Source organism: Monodelphis domestica, chromosome 2 (assembly GCF_027887165.1).
Source record: "Monodelphis domestica isolate mMonDom1 chromosome 2, mMonDom1.pri, whole genome shotgun sequence".
NCBI lineage: Eukaryota > Metazoa > Chordata > Mammalia > Didelphimorphia > Didelphidae > Monodelphis > Monodelphis domestica.
The window spans coordinates 517,133,810-517,153,972 of NC_077228.1; the positions used below are offsets into that span (position 1 = coordinate 517,133,810).

A 20,163-nucleotide genomic window follows, 5' to 3' on the forward strand; every position below is an offset into this window, starting at 1 on the left:
ATTCCAGTGGGGGAGACACCATATATAAAAATATATGCAGAATAAATGGAGAAGGAATGCTATCTTTTCTTGGCAAATCTCTTACACTGGACTTTCTTTTTTCCCTTTCCACCATCCTAGTATGAGCCCTTATCATCATCGCCTATTGGACTTCAGCAAAAATCTCTTTGCATATCTTCCCTCCTCTTTTCTCACCCCCAAAACCATCTTTCACATGACTGGCAAGGCTTATGAACAAGTCTGGTTATGTCATTCCTTGACATAAAACCCTTCAGGCATTCCTTATTATAAAGTTGAAATTACTGACATTCATTCAAAGCCCTCAACAGTGTGATGGACTTCCACCACTATCTTTCCGATCTTAAATTGTATTCTCTCTCTCTCTCTATGCTCCAAATCGACTCATTCCTTTCTACTGCCTATAAAGAGAACAAAGTAACTCTTATTATTAAAAGAAAACCTTCACCAGATCCTAAAATCCCTTAAAGTTATCATTTTAATATTTAAGTATTTAGTTAATTAATATTTAATGACAAGAATTAATTCTCATTTCATATTTATCCTCCTTTTCTAAGATGAAGTCCTTGAAAAACCTGCTTACATTTACTACTTTTACTTCCTCTCCTCCCACTCTCTTCTAAACCCTTTATAATATGGCTTCCAACTTTATTATTCAACTGAAAATGCTTACTGTTGAACTCTTCATCACCCAACCTAATGGTCTATTCTCAATCCTCATCCTTCTTGACTTCTTGAAACCATTTGATACTCTTGGCCACCTTCTCATCCTGGAAACTCCTTTCTCTTTGAGTTTCGATGGCTGGATTGCCTCCTCGTTTTCCTTACTTATCTGGCCAGTCTTTTACTGTGTTCTTTTTGGATTTTCATCTGTATTCTATCCCCTAACAATGAGTGTACCCCAAGCCTCTAACCAGAGCCTTCTACTTTCCTTGTGCTCTTTTGGTGGCTTGTTCACCATCCATGGATTCAATGATCATTTCTCTACAGATGACTCTCGAATCTCTTGCTCCAACCCTCATCACTCTTTGCCCTTAAGGGGTCTCCCCTACAGGTTTGCTGTCCCTTCTCACCTCCACCTGATTTCTTTCCAGACTCGAGCCCCACTTTCTCTACATGAAGCATAGCCTGATCTCCCCAGCTGCTTGGTGTCCTCCTGCTATGCACTTTGTACATATCTTCAATAAGAATGTAAACTTCTTGAGGGCAAGGTCTATTCAGTTTGGTATAAAGGAGACACTTCATTCATGCTTGTTGATTGATTAATGCCCTCCTAAAATAGAATGCTGAATTGTTGTCTTTGTACCCCAAGTCTCCAGAAAATTGCCTGGAACACAAGTGCTTAATAAATGTTGGTTGACAGATTGTACTCCAATGCTGCCTTTTCCAGGATGCCTGTCCATGCTGACCTTCCTCTACTAGGACCTTATGTAACACAACATACATTTTTCTGGTATGTTTATGTGTCATTTCATATTATTGCCATTTGTATCAGAGCCCCCTGTTAGACTGCAGGCCCCACAAGCACAGGGACTCTGGATGACCCAGTGTTGGCATCTGCCTTGGCTCTTAGCACAGAGGGTACTCAATGGTTATTGGATGCAATAATGGGGAAATCTTGAAAACCACTGAACTCCCATGTGCAGGGAATTAGCTGGGCTAGCGTATTAGCATGACTCGGGCCCCCAGGCCCCACTCCTCCCATAGCCATGGAAGCTCAGGGCAGTTGGCACTTCGTGGAATCCAGGCGCATCCATCTAGAGAGTGTCCACAGGAGAGCTGTTTGTCTAAGCAGGGCTCATTTGCTGTCCTAGGATGCAGAAGGCAGTGGGGATATCCATGGAAATCAACCTTTCAGCTCAGCCAAACAAAGCTGCTCAGCCACTCACCCATTTCCAATGAAAGAAAATCACACTGAAATCTAAAACAACAGTGTCTCCTGCACCAGTGCTTAGCATTACAATCCTTCCAAACCAATGACTTGCCCCAACAAGGAAAAGCTTTTATCTCAGTCTCCAGTGAAAAATCAGTGAAATTCCAGGCAGTTGTATATTATCCAGTCAATAGGATACAATATCTGGGGAGCTGTCCTCAAAGCCCACAAACCCTGAGTTCAAAACCTCCCTTTGATATCTACCCAGTGTATAACTTTGAATATATCACTTAAAACTCTTTGTATTTTAGGCAGCTCTTTAAGACACAGACAGGTTCCTAACCTTGTTTGTGGCGTGGACCCCTCTGGGAGCTTGCAAAGCTATTGGACCCCCTTCTCAGAATAATGGTTTTTAAATGCATAAACTAAAATACACAGGATTTCAAAAGAAATGAATTAGAGATTAAAAGTTATATATAGATATGTAATAATATATAATATTATATAACAGAGTATATATCATGTGTTAGCAATAGTATTATTTATTAAGCAATATATAATATGTTATAATATATTCTAGTACATAAATTATATACAATGTTAATTTATAATTAATACTACCGAATATAATAATTATAATATATAAATTTTAATTAATATGACATATGTTGATTATATTATATATTTTTATAATTAACATTATCTCATATATTTATTATATTCTAGAATTTGTTCTTAAGATTTTCTACTATATTAATTATTAATATTATGTAACTCATTTATATAACACGCTAGGAAATCTCTTATTATGTGCTATTAGCTATATTCATATCTAATTTATGGACTCTGGATTAAGAACTTCTACCTTTGACTGTAAACTTGAAGAAAAGGCACTGACTGGCATTGGCAGAGAATTGCCTCAATCGTAAAACTGCAATTCTGAGACACATGATATGGGAAGTCAGCTCCTACTGCCACTCTGATTTCCTTCTGGATGAAATGAAAGAGGCTTCCCTCTGATGATGATCACAAACCTTCTCTCTGTACAAATTTTTATTAGATGGTCTTACAATCTAGTTTGTCCTGAAGCTCTGTTTTCCCACAAAATGTGGGCCTTGAATGGGGGTAGTGAGGTGACTCATTGTATTGAGAGTTAGACCTAGAGATGGGAGGTCCTGGGTTCAAACCTGGTCTCAGACCTTTCCTAGCTGGGTGACCCTGGGCAAGTCACTTATCCCCCATTGTCTAGCCTTGAACCTTCTTCTGCCTTGGAACCAATACACCACATTGATTCTAAGATAGAAGGTAAGGAGAAAGAAAGAAAGAAAGAAAGAAAGAAAGAAAGAAAGAAAGAAAGAAAGAAAGAAAGAAAGAAAGAAAGAAAGAAAGAAAGAAAGAAAGAAAGAAAGAAAGAAAGAAAGAAAGAAAGAAAGAAAGAAAGAAAGAAAGAAAGAAAGAAAGAAAGAAAGAAAGAAAAAGGAAGGAAGGAAGGAAGGAAGGAAGGAAGGAAGGAAGGAAGGAAGGAAGGAAGGAAGGAAGGAAGAAAGAAAGAAAGAAAGAAAGAAAGAAAGAAAGAAAGAAAGAAAGAAAGAAAGAAAGAAAGAAAGAAAGAAAGAAAGAAAGAAAGAAAGAAAGAAAGAAAGAAAGAAAGAAAGAAAGAAAGGAAGAAAGGAAAGGAAGAAAGGAAGAAAGGAAGAAAGAAAGAAAGAAAGAAAGAAAGAAAGAAAGAAAGAAAGAAAGAAAGAAAGAAAGAAAGAGAGAAAGAGAGAAAGAGAGAAAGAGAGAAAGAGAGAAAGAGAGAAAGAGAGAAAGAAAGAAAGAAAGAAAGAAAGAAAGAAAGAAAGAAAGAAAGAAGAAAGAAAGAAAGAGAGAAGGAAAGAAAGAGAGAAAGAAAGAAAGAGAGAAAGAAAGAAAGAAAGAGAGAAAGAGAGAGAGAAAGAGAGAGAGAGAAAGAGAGAGAGAGAGAAAGAAAGAAAGAAAGAAAGAAAGAAAGAAAGAAAGAAAGAAAGAAAGAAAGAAAGAAAGAAAGAAAGAAAGAAAGAAAGAAAGAAAGAAAGAAAGAAAGAAAGAAAGAAAGAAAGAAAGAGAGAGAGAAAGGAGGGAGGGAGGGAGGGAGAAAACTATGCTAAGAGGAATAAGCAGGCTGTGGAAAGACACTGGAAGCTCCAACCCTATCATGGTGAACCCACTTGTTGCTGACCAGCTAACCAATCCATTTGACTTGCATTTATTGAGCATTCACTGTGGGCTCTGGATTCTGATTCATTTTTGGAGGACATAGAATAAATGAAAGATGGGATCCTTGCCCTCAAAAAGTTTACAGCCTAGGCAGGTATACAAGACAGTTGAGGGCAAAACAATGGGCAAGACACTAAATAATTGCTAAATTGTACGGGGCATAATCTTAAATACTGTATAAAAGTCCAAAGTCAAGGGCCATCTTCAAGATCTAGAGTAGTCAGGCAATTGGTACTTGAATGGGTAAATCATTTAACTTCTAGGCTCGTTAAGTGGTACAATGGATAGAGTTAGACTTGGAGGCAGGCAGACTTGAGTTTGAGTCTTGCCTCATATAATTACTAGCTATGTAATTCCAGGTAAGTCACTTAGCCTCCCTCAGCCTCAGTTTCCTCATCTGTAAAATGGGGATGATAATTTCATAATACCTACCTCCCTGGGTTGTTGGGAGGATCAAATGAGGTAACATATAAAGGGATTTGCAAACCTTAAAATGCTGTAGAAATGCTAGCTATCCATTAGATGGTAAGTTCTTTGAGAACAGTGTCTCTGTTTTGTCTTTTTTTTTTTAATTCCTTGGTGTATTAGTACAGTGCCTAACATATAGTAGGTGCTTAAAAATATTAGCTTTTGGACTGACCCTATAAGATAGGGACAATAACACACTACTTGTCTAATGGAATAAATATGTGTAAGTACTTGGTAATTATTAATATAAAACATGGTCATCACACACTATTGCTATTTAGTAAGGATAGACGTGACCTGCCATTGCATTGGCTCAGTGAATTCCCAGGTGAGGAATTCTCTCTATCAGTGCAGGTATTCCAGATGAAATATCTTGCTCTCAGTCCCAAAGTGAGGGCACTTGCACCCAAGTCTTCTTGGCTTCCAGACTCGATGCCTATCATCACTAGAGTATGTCTAAAATCCATGAGGTTATTAGCTCAGTTACCACCTCCTACATGAAGCCTTTCCTGATTCCCTCACTTGTGAACCCTCTTATTCATAGAAACACAGACCTTGAGTCAGGAAGAGAATTTCAGAGTTCATCTAGTCCCACCTCTTCATTTTACAGCTAAGGAAACTGAAGTACACAGTCACATACGTTGCATCTGGCAGAATTGGGATTCGAACTTAGGTTCAGTGTACTATCATTATACATGGAGGTTAATTGCTAATACTTATATTTATATTATACATATACACATATACTATAAAAGTTAGTGTTATACTTGGATGTACATATCATATCCTTAAGAGAAGAGCTGCTCATCTTTTGCTGATGTGTTCTCATCAACTAGTGCACGTTCTATGTAAAAGGCACTTCATTTTTCTCAAATTGAGGGTTAAATGAGATATTTGTAAAAATAGTACTTGCACAGTGACTGGCACATAATGGATGCTATATAAATGCTTATTCCCTTCCCCCATCCCTCCATGTCAAAGTTATCAGGACACAGTCCATTGAATTTCAACTCTTTTCAGTTAATCTGTCTCTTTCCCTTCCTTCTTGGAAATGCAAAGGAGCAGAGAAAACAGCTCCTAGGAGAGAAGAGTCAATATTAAGCCCAGGGCAGGAACAGCTAGGGCAGAGGTCCCCAGAAAGAACAGGCTATCTATCTATCTATCTATCTATCTATCTATCTATCTATCTATCTATCTATCTATCTATCTATCTATCTATCTATCTATCTATCTGTCCACCCACCTCTCCCTCTATCTATCCACCTCCTTATCTCTCTCTTCCCTTCATTTATCCATCCATCCATCCATCCATTCATCCACCTCCATCCTTATCTATCTATCCACCCACCTATTTCTCTCCCTCTCCATCCATCCATCCATCCATCCATCCATCCATCCATCCATCCATCCATCCATCCATCCATCCATCCACCTATCTCCCTATCGATTTTTATCAATCATTTATTCATCTAATCTCTATCTCTGTATGTCTATAAGAAATTATATGTATATATGAAATTCTGAATAGGTATATATGAAAGTATATATGCATATATAATTATATCTATATGGATAAGACTAGGGCATATGAAGATTGGATTTAGCTCTCCCCTGGTTGTAACAATGAAGATACTTAGCTCTTCCTTAATTGGGAAGATTAAATTGTAATCCCCAAAAGTGTTAACTCAGTATTTGAAGTAGATCCAGATTTATTTCCTATATATTCATAAAAATGTTCTGAGAAATGTAGAAGTTGCATGACATTGCTGCAAGTTAAGAAATACTTAAATCCTCCTGACTGCTTTGATACCATTTGTTGTTCTTCAGTTGTGTCTGACTCTTTGTGACTCCATTTGAGATATATTTAGCTTTAGCAAACATACTGGCACATTTTGCCATTTCCTTCTCCAGCTCATTTGACAATTGAGGAAAATGAGTCAGTTTAGTGACTTGCCCAGGATCACACAGCTGTCTGGGGCCAGATTTGAACTCAGGAAGATGAGTATTTCCAACTCCAAGCTTGGCACTCTCTCCACTGTGCCACCTACTTGATTCTAAAGTGTAAACCCCTTGGAGGCAGAGACTGTTTTTGTGTAGTGGACCATAGTCAATGCTTCATCTTTACCACACTGCAGAAATAATAATGAATAGCATCTAGGTAGCACCTTCAGATTTTCAGTGGACAAATATCTCATTTTATCAATGCAAAAAAGCATGGATTGTTTATTGCTTGTAGATGGACATTTATAAATAGCAACAGTCTCCAGCTTCTTGCAAATGTATAGTGAAAACCATTCTGAAATCTCTCCAAGGTCTTCATTTCTCTTTTAAGATGCATCCTTACCGATGCCAACAATGGCATCTTATTTATCATCCTTCCTGATTGAGGCAAAGGGGGAGGGAATAATAAATAGCAAAAGCCGCTGCAAATACCCATCCAAAATTATAATTACAGCATCATTATCCTCACCACTTTAGTTGTCATGTACCATTAAAGGGTAACAAGATCATTGTCAGCCAAAGATCCTGGAGATAATTACAGTATCTATAGGTTAGGGGAAAATCAAATTGGGTCTGGTTATCTATCTGCAGATGCAAAGGCAGCTAGCATAATTAGAGGCAAAATATGCAAAGGCTGTGATAACTAGATTCACCAGGGACTGAACGGGAATATCGAATTTCTAAAATGGTGACCAATTTTCAGGAGTTTTGACTGCTTTCTTTGCTTTACTCTTGACATCGCAGATGGTGACAGAGAAATTAGTATAAAAGACAAGATGGTTTGTTTGGAAATATTACATCAAGGAAGCATTTAGATTCTGTGCTTGCAGGGCTCCTGAGAATGAATTAATTTGATCATACCAGGGACTGCTGGATTGCCGTTTTCCAACTCATTCATTTTTCCTTGAGAGCAAGGTTTGTTCCATGTTTTGTTTTGTTTGTTTGTTTTTTATCTTTGGGCCCCAAGTGCCAGACAGAGTAGGTGGTTTGGAATGATTGAAAGTCTATTTGGATCCCAGGCTCATAAACTGGGTGCTAGAGAGGACCTCAGAGCAGGAAACAGGTCCAGGAAGGTTGCGACTTTGACCAGTTCCTTTGACTCTGGTCAGCACTCTTTCCAGATCATGGGTTTTTAGAATGGATGAAGGACCTCCAAGGTCAGTTTTAGAGGAGGAAATGGGGGCTGGATTTTATAGTGGGTCCCCCCAAAGTTAAGTGGCTTGTTGTTCACCTTCACAGACACCTATAATGGAACCCTGGTCCACAATCAGTGGATACCCAGTATACCACAGTGCCTATCATAAAAAAGGAAAGGGACTATAAATGGAGACATTTGTTGAATGAATGGAACTTCTTAAAAAAAAAAAGCATGGAGATGAAGTGATTTCTCTATTTCTTTTTTTCAAATGGGTTATGTTGACTTCTATAATCAAGACAGTCTTTCCAAGACTCCAAAACATGGCGGACTCCGCCATATTGCCTTCGTCTACACCTTGGCATCCCGATTTGTCGGTCAGCTCCCAGGAGGCAGACAACCACAACGTCACACGGATTCACTGCTGCAGACACCAGAGGGATTTTCAGGGACAAACAAACACCAGACCAAAACAGTGTCTTCCAAACATCAACTCCACCAAGCCAACACAAGGAAAATCTCACAACATGGTACAACTTGGAAACAAACAGAAAAGACTTTTGAGTGGAGGGTGGGGGAGACTAGGCAAGGAAGGGGCTTACAGACCAGGGTTTGCCACCTAACCAGACACAGAAGAAGCCAGTATACATGCACCGGGAAAGAAGGTACCGGCTGATGCACAACCAGCCTGCCTCAAACTTTAAAGACAAAAGCAACAAACAGCAATGAGCATGGCTGAGGGAGCAAAGGCAATATCTACGAAAGGATTGCCCAGGAGGAACAGGGGCTTCCACGACTGGGTCAACAACACAGAGACAGGAAGAAATGGGAGTTAAGCCGGTTGGATCCTTGACTGAACAGAAATTCATCTAGAGTCCAAAGCACCATCTTCCTGGGATGTCATCAGTACTTAATGTACGGAATAGAAAACCTTCCCCATCTCACCTCCCCACCACTTTGAATGGAAGCCCAGCCTTTCCCAGGCTCCCTCTGCTAAGCATGGTGCTCTGAATTGGTGCTAGAGTGATCGAACTCAAGCGAGTCAACCTTCTCTTTCTCAGGTTTGGCTCCGAATATTTCTTTTAGACAGCCCAATCTTGACAAAAGCAAGGCTTCTTTCTTTTCTTCCCCTAGAGTAAAGATGGCCATTGCACACAAGAAATCAGCGGGGGGGCGTTTAGTTCACATTTTTTAATAACATGGCACACTTTACATTACACAAGAAGTCTCCGCTGATGGGAACATGCTGAAGAACCTGCCGCTTCATTTTTCTTTTCACATAGGGTCTAGAAAGGACTTTATTACATACAGGATAAACAGCAAAAAGGTTGGTATAGAACAATCTCTTTACAATACTGAAAGCTACCACTACAGTTCCAGTGTACATATTTGTTGGGGTTTTAATTTTTTTTTTCCTGTTGCTGTTCTTTTAAAAAAAACAAAACAAAACAAAACAAAACAAAAAAAAACACTGCACAACATCTGGAATTCACAAACCTGAAGCTCACAACTAAACCTTCAGTTTACTACTAAAATATATCTCTCTGCTCATTAGAAACAACTGTCTGTACTTAAGACTTTTTATCTCTTTTCTTTTTTCCTTCTTTTTTTTGCTTTTTGTTTTTTTTATGTTTTTTGTTTTTTGTTTTTTGCAAAAACAGGATAACAACTTCAGATAGCACTTTGATACACTAGAAGACCAATGGAACTAATTTTATTTCATACATATATTTTACAGTCCAGTAGACAAGATATAGTGTATTTTCTCTGATAGTAAAGTCATATTCTCTCCAAATATGTGGACAAGAAGCTTAATGTATTATAAAAAGTGTTATGAAGAGACACAGGATGGATGCAAACTTTAAAACAAATGGTTTTCTTCGCAGGAATTTCCCCCCTGCTTGGGTTGCTTTCTGGTGTCTGCATACAACAAGACTGACCTGTTAAGACTCTTCTCAGACTTTATTACCAACTGAAATACAAGGAACCACAATGAGAAATTTGCATCTTCAATTCATTTAACTATCAAACACAGAAAAAACATATCCATCATCTTAGAAAACTATTCGCTTTCTTTCAGGATTTGTTTGGGTGTCATTAAATGCCTTATTTTAAAAAAAAGAAAGAAAGGAAAAAATGTGCAAAGGGGAAAATGATACACTTTGGGGGAAGGGGGGAAGTGTGGTTCCCAACAAGAGGAGGTGTTGGTGGAACAACTTGACTGACATTATGAACAAGATCCTGGGACTCTCTGATATTTGACTGACACAAGAGTATGTTCATCGCCAGATTTGGGGAGCTGAAAATCCCATCCCCTGCGTCCCCAGCCGCCCCGTGGCCCGAGGCCCGAGACGAGTTTCTGAAACGCCTACGAACGCTGACTTGAGGTGAATGGCTCCAGAGCCTGGCGTCTAACTCGCTAAGAAAGATGTTTCTCTGTTTCAAAACAAAACAAAACAAAAAAACCCCAAAAAACCCAAAACCGAGGAAAACAAAGTCATATCACATTAAGAGCTCGTTCAGGGAAAATATGACCTTAAGTAGGTTGTAAATGGATTTGAAAAGGCTCCTTTGAGATAGAAAGGCTTTTGTTAAAAGCCTTCACATTCATTGCATAGTTGAAGGGGTTTAGCTGTCTATAACATAGGGGAACACAGCATAAGTGGACCGTGTTCATCGATATTAAGTTTGCAGATAGCACGATTTAAGAAGTATTCATGTATCATGTGACTTAATTTTATCTATTTACATTTGTACAGAGTAAAGCTTTCATCACACCCTTTTGCATATATGAACCACTCGCCCACACAGCCTTCTTTTTACATGAGTATGTACACGGCCTTCCTTCCCTTCTTTCTGAAACAGCTTTGCACGGTGGGTTCGGTTGACTTTTTTCAAAAGGTTCTTTTTTTTTCCCCTCCCCCCAATTGTGTGTGTTTGTATAGTCATCTCCACTGTTTTCTTTTGGTTCAAATCAAAAAAGTTTTGTACGAGAAACAAAATAGAGGAGACACAAAAACATATGACTTGGCTAAAGATCTGGAAAATTTCAACATATAATATACAAAAACATTTCAAAATCTTTGCACTCGTCTATACATTTTTACAGGGGGGAAGGGTGGGGGGGAGGTCTCAGCGCATCCGCAGTCCGTGTTCACGATGTCGGAGTTCTGCGTCTGTCCATGTTGTGGGACGTGCGTGGACGGGTTTCCGCCGCTCCTTACCGGGCTTCGATATCCTTGAGCGTGTGGGAAGGGGGCCTCTCCCTCATCTCTGCCGCCAGAGGGGTAGTCCTGCGCGGGGAGACCGGGCGGCCCCCCAGTGTGGAGATGAGCGGCGGGGGGGCGCTCAGTGCCGCCGTGGGGGGCGTCTTGTTCAGAAGTCCGTTCTGGGGGCCCGCTGTGGGGCTGATGCGGGGGTAGTGCATGCTGGGCAGGCCCGGCGTGAGGAGGCCGGGGTGGGGGAGATGGCCGTCCAGGGGTCCAGGGTGGACCGCGTGCAGGCGGGCGTGCTCGTAGTCTTCACGGAGCATGTGCAGGCGCTCCCGCTCGTCCAGGTGGCCGGCCCGCTCATGCTCCCGCCGGGGGTCCACAGAGAGGGGGTGGTGGTGGTGGTGGTGGTGGTGGTTGTAGTCGTGGGGCTCCCGGTCCCGGAAGGGGCGCTCGGCGTCGTACAGCCGCGGCGTCGAGAGCCGGTGGAGGGGGTCGTTCCTCAGCAGGAAGTCCCTGCCCAGGGGGTCTCTCCGGTGGATGTCCAGGTCCCGGTAGGGGTCCCTCAGTGGGTCCCGGATGGGGTCCCAGTGGAAAGAGGGGTAGGGGAAGCGCTCTCCTCCCGGGATGGGGCTGATGCCCATGAACGGAGTCATCATGCGAGTCCTGTCCAAGCCGCTGATGCTGTTCATGGGATGGATGCCCGTCACCCCCACGGTCATGGGCACGGAGGCCAAGGGCCCAGGGGGCACGCCGGACGTCGTGGAGATGGGTGGTGGTGGTGGCGGCTCGGAGGAGCGGTGCGGCGGGGGCCCCTCGGGAGGCGCGTCGTGCTCTTCCTTGCGCTCCTCCTTCACCTTGACCTCCGCGCCGCTCTTCTTGGGGTTCTCGTAGGCCGCCTCGCTCTTCCTGTCGGCCTCACGGCTGGAGGTGCTGTTGGGCCGGGTGCTCTCTGCCGCGGGCGCCCGGGCGTACGGAGACGGGACCCTGGACATCTGCTTGGACTCATCCGCCGCAGCTCGGCTCTCGTGCCCGTGGGGCTCCTTCTCGGGAACATGGCCCTCCTTCACCTGGTGCTCGTCGGAATTCAGGTCTTTCCGGGACTCCGAGTGGTCCCTCTCTCTCTCTTTGGGTTTGTCTTTCTCGCGAACCTCGGTGCTCAGATGACTCCTTATCTGTTCAGCGGAGCTGCGGGGGTGTCCCAGGGAGTTCACTGGGAGGACGGGTGCTGGTGAAGGATGGCTGGAGTGTCGCTTCTCAAGGCCCTCCCTAGAAGAAGAGGAGGGAAAAACAAAGAGAAAGAGAAGAGCGGGTCAGATTTCCTCGTTTATCCGCGGGGAGCAGAGCTGCAAATGAAATGAATGTGCAGGACAGGCTGGCCATGGTTCTCGCTCCCTTTGGCCACAAGGAAAAAGGAGCCTAAATGTGTCTCATGGACGGGGCAAGAAGAGCCACCTGGAAGTAACCGCGTTGACTTAACAAGATGGCGGAGGGTGGCCTGCTGGGAATAGGGGTTCCGAAGGGGGAAGAGCAGGGATCGCTGTTTGGGGAGGTGGGGGGGCGGCTGCCTCAGTCACAGAGGTGCCCATCCGACAGGGCTGCCTTATTTCTAAAGATCAATGAAACGTCAACAAATGTTTGTTTTACAGAGAAAACGCTTGTTTTAATTTTTCAATGAGAACAACTTTCCACCATGGAAGCCTAGAAAAGAAGATGGCCATTCCTTTCCACTTGGCAAACTAGCCTCTAACTCAAAGAGCATCGATGGACAGCAGGGAGCCCAGGAAGGGTGTTGGCTTTGGAATCACAGCACCGGGTTTCGATCCCACTGGGGCCACCTGGGAGACTTTGGGCAAATCGCCCATAACCTCTTATATAAAATGAATCAGGACAAGACAATCTCTTAAAGCTTCTTCCATATTTTAAGTGAAGGTGCTACCAAGCCACCGGACAAAAGTCAAGAGCTCTTAGGTGAAGTAGCTCCTACAAATGGCTAAGCCAGACAAGGAAACAAGCCAGAAAAGAGGGAGAAGACTCAAGAGTGGATACAGAAAACCATGTCAACATCAAGAAGACTATCTGGCATCAGGAAGATAAGAAAGACATTAGTGGAAGTCAAAAGAAAGTCCAGTGAAAAGGATCAGAGAGACCGTGAGCTTCTCGAAGGCAGGGCTGGTTCATTTTTATCTGTGCCCCCAGGGACAGGCATCTAGTAGGTGTTTGGATGGTTACTGGATAAAGGTGGGTAGAGGAAAGCTCTAGAAAGGAAAAATAACCATCAAAGGGAAAGGGAGATGTTTGGAGGCTGAAAGATCTTCAAAGAGGATGTCAGAGAGTGAATGCCAATGGGAAGCATTCAGATGGTGAATCAGAAGAGAGTAGAAAGGAGGGGAGGATTAGGTTGGAAACTCCAAAGAGATAATGGAAGAAAGTGGCAAGAGATGAAGACTACCTTGGTCCAACTGTGACAGGATTCCAGGCTAGGATAGTTGGAAGGTCAATAATAGAATTTTAAAGACCAAAACAAACCAAAAAAATAGGTAAGTTTTGTTTGGCAGGCAGAAAGTTTCTTTGCCCCACCAAGGGCAGGGATAGTTGGAAGGAATCAATAATGGAGTTAAAAAAACTTTTTTTAAATGCAAGTCTAGAGAATCGCCATTCCAAGCATGGCACAGAAGCCAATTGGATTTGGGAAGCCTTGGGTCTGAAACTCAACTCTTATTTCCTTACTAGCTATGTGACTTTGGTTAGGCAGCTTGTTAAGGAGTAAAATGGGCTTAGCTATCCCTCAGAATACCTACTATGTCCAAGGGTAGTCATGAAGAACAAGGGAGATTAGGCATAGGGCCCTTAGCAAGCGTGGAATAGCAAGCTAGCATGTAAGCTGTTGTCATTATTATTATTATTATGAAACAATAATAATGATGGTGATGAAAGCTGACAGAAGAAAAAAGGAAATAGCATGAGAGAGTGAAAACAATTAGAGCATCTGGGTTTAAATCCCAGTTCCCAGACCTCAGCACTGATCTGATCTAAGCCCTTCATTTTACCAATGAGGAACATGGGTTCCCAGGTGAAGTGATTGGCTGATGGCCATGCTGCTAGTCAATAATGGAGGTGGCAATGGAAACAAGGTCTTCTGACTCCAAATCCAGGCTCCTGGGCATCATGCCAGGGAGCTTTCCTGGTTCTGCCATTTACTGTGTGACCTTGTAGAATTCATTTCATTTATTTTAGCCTCAGTTTCTTTATGTGCAAAAATAAATGGGGTAGACTAGATGACCTAAGTATTCACTTCTAACTCCAAGTACTATGATAACAAAGAGAGATAAAGCAGAGATGCCTTAAAAAAAAGGCAGAGAAGAGGCCCACGTTTGGTGTCAGTTAATTGGTTTAAATCAGAGAAGATAGCCTACATCTCTCAGTGAAGACAAATTTTTTGTTACTGGAATAGAGCTTCCTTCATGTTATACAATCTATCTCCTTCTTCACGGAGAGGGATCATTATTTGTGCCCCACTCTGGGTATGACTTTCTTGGGCAGTCATTACATGGGGGGGGGTTGAGGGGCACAGGGGTACCCCTTTAGGTGCCACCTAGGCAGCTAAAACACTGAAATTGGAGTCAGGGAAATCTGGAAAGACCAGCCACAGACACTGACTGCTGGCTGAGGCATACTAGGGGAGCCAAAGACTCCATTTCCTCATCTGTAAAATGGGACAGATAATATAGCACCTATCTCACAGGGTGGTTGTGAGATAACATGTAAAATCATATTTTAAACCTTAAAAAGACTTAAAATTGTTATTTTTGTTACTCTTACTATCAGTCCCTTCTCATTGGTCAGCAAGTTGCTAGCTGTCAGAATAGTGTAGGAAGAGTCTTTTTCTATAGTGTCTAGTATGGCACCTGGCACACAGGAGGGGCCTACTAAATGCTAATTGACTAATCAATCAATATCAGAGCACTTCAGAAACACACACACACACACACACACACACACACACAGTCTTCATGAGCTTAATACAGCACAAATTTGCAACTTATAAAAAATATACAGAGAGGGTGACTCAGTAGATAAAGAGCCAAGCCTGGAGGAGAGAGGTTTGGGGTTCAAATATGGTCTCGGATACTTCCCAGCTGTGTGACCCTGGGAAAGTCATTTAACTCCCAGTCCTAGTCCTTACCATTTTTCTGCCTTGTAATCAATACTTGGTATTGAGTCCAAGACAGAAGGTAAGAGGTTAAAAAAGTTAAAAAGAAAATATGTGAAGAGTCTTTATGAATTTATCATAGCAAGTGAATAAATTAATAGCTTATAAATTCTACGGAAAGTTCCCTTAAACTATCATGGTTTGTTTATTTTTTTTTAATTGCACCAGAGAGTAAATCTAAAAACAGGCTGCTGTAGACTACCCACATCTGAGAGTTTGGAAAAGGAAATGGTTTGGGTGTATTTCCTGATGTGCAGATCTACATGGTCCCTGCTTCATTATGGCCTTAAAAAACATTTTCAGAGAACATGCTTTGATATTCTGCCTAGGGTGCTTTGATGTACATAAAACTATACAGGGAAAAGAGAAAAAAATGCTATTTTTCATATTTCTCTTTTCTATAATCAATATATTATATTAGTCATTGGTTGTTTGCCAGGTCAGAAACTAAAAAACAAACAAACAAACTTGAAACTGTTCTTAAGCGATCCAAAACTTTAGGGGGCAACAAATCAATAGCTTGACAGCCAGGCCCAAACACAGGAAGTTCCGGTTCAAATTTGAGCTCAGACACTTCCTAGCTCTCTGTGACTCTGGGCATGTCACTTAATCATTATTCCCTAATCCTTACTACTCAACTGCCTTTGAACCAATATATAATATTGATTCCAAGATGGGAAATAAAAGTTTAAAAAAATAAGAAAGATATGTGCTTCTTTCTTGATATTCATAGCACCTACTAGCACATGGCACACAGTAGGTGCTTACTACATAGTAACTGATGAGTCCTATGCAGAAACACACACACACACACACACACACACACAAACACACACACACACTCGTGGGGAAGACTGCTCCAAGTGAAACTCCATCCCTTAATGGTGAGACCCAAGATTTGAGTTTTGAACATAACCTGAGATATATAAGCAAAGCAATGAAAATGTGGCTTTCAAAAAAAAGTGAGAGTGAGCGAAAACCTGAGGATGAGCAAATGAATCGTGCACGACTTGAAAGAAAACATGGGGTTGGTTCATGCTATGTATGAGCTCTGGGTTCCAAGCTGCGGCTCACTCCAGTCTCCTCTCTCTATGATGACCTTTTGGGAAGAGCTATCTCTGGGGTCCTGGCCAGAGGAGGTCTCTCATCCAGATAGTACATCACAGCACACTGGAATGGATAAAGGGATGAGACGAGGCGGTCTAAACTCTCTGGAGGGTCAAGCATGAGCCTGAGCTTCTCCTGGCACTGCGAACCCAATGGCCAAGCAGAAAGGGGGGGTGTCTAAATCCTAAAACACTAGGCTGGGAGAGAGGGGGAAGGGAGGGCTCGAGGGGGCTGCCGTTCACACTCTTGTGGGCGAAAGAGAGAACGTCCCGTTTTCGGACTCAACAAGTGCTCAGAATTGGTCGCTTTCCGTACCTTTCTTTGCCATCTTTACTAATGGATGAGTCTCGTTTATCTACATCTCTATCTCTGTCATGAGCTACTGCGGACGAGCTGCGCTCCAGCTCCCCCGGCTTCAGCCAGGGCGGAGGGGTCGGGAACGATGGAGGCGTTCGGTGAAGCCGGTTCCAGGGTTCGTGAGGGTTGCTAAAGGTCTGCACACTGGGGCCATCCTTGTGGCCGAACATTGAGTTGGGTGCTGAAATGGTGAAGTGGAGAACAAAAGACCGTTTAAGAGAGATTGCGGAAATGGCTGCCAGGAAGGTACTTACCGTACAACTTTTAACAGCATTCAGAGTTAAAATGAATACATATTATTGGGAGCTGGAAAAGGAAAGGAGATTAATGATTCATTAGAGGGCTGGAGACATCGCTCACATTTTTTTCTTAAACCTCCCGGACGCAGGGAAGGAGATGGAGGAAGGGAGCCCGAAGAGGAGGGGAATAGAAGGAAGGTGATGGCGGCCTCTTATGCCAAATATAGGCGTGGGAGCAAGAGCAAGCAGGGTAAGCACATGCAAACATTCGAGGCCTTGCCCATTTTCCTAGAGAGGCTCAGAAATCCTCCAGGCACCTTCTATCCACTCTTGTTTTCATCCTGAATAGATCCCTTTATGTGCATATTGTCTCCCCCATTAGACTGGGAAGCCCCAGCACTTAGCACTGGGCCTGGCACATTGTAAGCAATTAAAATGCTCATTGACAGTTTGGGCCTGCTTTTGCTTTTGTTTTTTGTCTGGGTTTTTTTTTTTAGCCCAGACTCATGAGTTTGATTGTTAAGGAAGCTGCTGGGTAATGATATCCCTTCTACCAATACAATGTACGGTGTTTTTAGGGCTATTTATTTTTAGTTATTATTTATAGTCTGACTTATTGGGTAATGTATCCGAAAAGATTCTATTTGTAAGAAGCATTTACCATAGTGCCTGTCATAGTATATAAAATGACTATTTTCTTCCCTCATTGGATGGCGTGCTTAGAGCAGAAGCGTCAAACTCACACACTCCAAATTCCAAGAGCGAAGCCCTAATCAGATTAAAATGTAATTGAGAAATGTTTGAAAATATAAATAAAAATACAAGACAACTTATAAAATGTGACTTTGTAGTTTTCTAAGTCAATATGCTATTGGCAAGGAGGAGTTCTTTTTCCTTTTTTTTTCTTAAGACTCTAACCTTCATTCTTAGAATCCATATTGTGTATTGGTTCTAAGGCAGAAGAGGGGTCAGGGCGAGGCGATGGGGGCTTTTGGGTCACACAGCTAGGAAGTATCTGAGGTCAGTTTTGAAACCGGGTCTTCCTATCTTGGGGTCTGGCTCTCAATCCACTGAGCCACCCAGCTGAACCTGGAATTCATTTTTATTGAGTTTGCTACCCCAGTCTAAAGCATTGAGGAGTGAAGGAACTTATCCAGGCTCGTTTCATAGTTGACTCCCTAGCTTAACTTTCCAGAAATTAAGTGCAGCTACTTCTCTATGTCAGGGGTTAATATTTATCTATGTAGAATTTGCTCTCATTCTTAGCCATACCCATCCTAGTTGGAATATCAGCTTTTATCCTCCTTTATCCTTACTATCCATTAATGTTTGATGGTACTGGTTGGACTACCTGGCCTCTAAACCTTTGAATTAGAAAACTATCCATTGGACCTTGAGCAACTCGCTTAACTAACATCCCAAGACCTCAGTTTCCTCATCTGTAACCTAACGAGTTAAGACTTAATGGCCTTCTCCCCAGTGCAAGGATGTGCTGTTAAATATTTAACAACCAGCTCATTTATGAGGTGTGGGAAATATGTATGACTCAATCAATCATTAACACATTCTCCACCACTTTCTTAAGTCTAGATAATCAACAAAAGAATGAAATTAAGCCCCAATTGGTAGTATTTATAATGTCAATTTGTGAGTGTAAAGGCTCACCGTGATAATTTAACAATCAGGGCAGCCATTTCTCTCTAGCATATCCCTGACCTAATGCCCCTTCCAATTCTTGATTAATTTTAATTAATTTTATTATATTATATATAAATTAAACAATTAATACTAATGATCTTACCAGTAATGCCACTTTATACATAATTATACTAATGGCTTCAAATCTATAGCTCACTAGAAGACTGGAACAAGTGAATTCAGAAGCATGTGATCTCTAGGAGTAGCATTTTGAAGAGGTTGATGACCCAATAAAGACTCTGCCCACCCTCTTATCTATCCCTATCCCCACCATGGTTCATGACCCCCTGATTGGCGAGCCTGCAGAGTCTCACACTCGTATAAGGACACAGCAGCTGTGTTTGCAAACTGTGCTCAGAGAAAGAAATCTTTCTGTTTTCTACTTTTAAGTGTCGAGGGGGAGGAGGGAGGAGGTGAGTGGAGGCAGTGATGGAGTGAGAAATAATGGGATTCCCAGTCTGGTTCATCAATGACTAAATAAAGCCTTTAGGGACTCTTAGGTGACTATTCTAGAAGCATTTTCCAAGAATGGTAAAATGGATTTCCCTTCTGGGTAATACACATTTCGGGAGGCTCTCCTGGAGGATGTGGGAACAATTACAGAATCCAGCCACCTCGCCATCCTCTAGAGTTATGGTTTCTTCCTCTGGATGTTTCTCTCTTTTTCTCCTTTTCATTCTTACTGAAACCAGAAGTGAATTTCAAGAGCCACTCTGGCGACTTGCTAATTAGCTGGAGTAAGTTTTGAGTGAGACAGGAAGAGGTGAAAAGATGTTGAAAACCTCCACTAAAATGAGGCTCAGGAATTTTAATCATCCCAGCTACTGCTATTCCTGTCTCTCGTTACCCAGAGAAAAACAATGTGTTCATTGTACTTAAGCACCCAAGAGCTTTTGGTCCTGTGTTACAGAATAATTACCAGTATTTGCTTCATTCTTTGTTATCTGTATCTCCAGCTCCTAGCACAGTGCCAGGAACACAGTGGGTGATTAGTAAGTGCTGGCGGATTGATGGATTGATCTATGTCTCCAGTGGTCATTCCTTTTCTTTTCTTACACATTTAGAGATGGAGGCTACAGCGAGGTTAGGTCAAGATCTCCCAGAGGACTTCAGGCACCCAGCCCAAGGGGGAACAAAAGAGGGGCAGGAAGGGGAGTGAGAGGCAGATTCAGAAAGATGAAGGTACTCACTAACTGATGGGTTTCCAAGTCCCCCGAAGGCATTGCCACCCACTGCTGCAAGCCCAGAGAATGTGGTTGGCCTGTTGAAAGGCTCTGCAAGCAAATTTTAAAAAGAATGATTACGGGGCTGTACAGGGCGATGAATACTGATGGACACCCCAACGTCGTCAACTTGCTTTACCCCATGGCTCCTAAAAGGTTTTCTTTGTTCCATTTCTCTCTTGGATTGGAGGCTCCGTGCCATCGTGGCATTGTGGAGCAGCTTCTTACAGACTGGCTTGGGGTGTCCCCCTCCTGTGCAGCCCCGTCCTTTAGAAACGGCTGCCAAAGCAATTCAAACCCATCCCTTCCCATTCTGTTTACCCTTTGCCATCCGTGGCATACTCTACAGAATGGGAGTTCTCATCGTTAATTTGGTTCGCTTGC

General features: G+C 42.3%; 1 protein-coding gene across 1 annotated transcript in view; it reads right to left on the reverse strand.

The window, feature by feature from the left end:
• Positions 1-8,909: 8,909 nt before the first annotated feature.
• The window catches only part of AUTS2 (activator of transcription and developmental regulator AUTS2), a 976,332-nt gene continuing 965,078 nt past the window's right edge, over positions 8,910-20,163 (reverse strand). The window contains exons 17-19 of the mRNA XM_056814770.1: positions 19,747-19,830; positions 16,578-16,800; positions 8,910-12,211 (exon numbers count right to left, since the gene is read on the reverse strand). Of these exons, the coding sequence (XP_056670748.1) occupies positions 10,954-12,211; positions 16,578-16,800; positions 19,747-19,830 (1,565 nt within the window). The 3' untranslated portion in view covers positions 8,910-10,953. The remainder of the gene's footprint in view (positions 12,212-16,577; positions 16,801-19,746; positions 19,831-20,163) is intronic.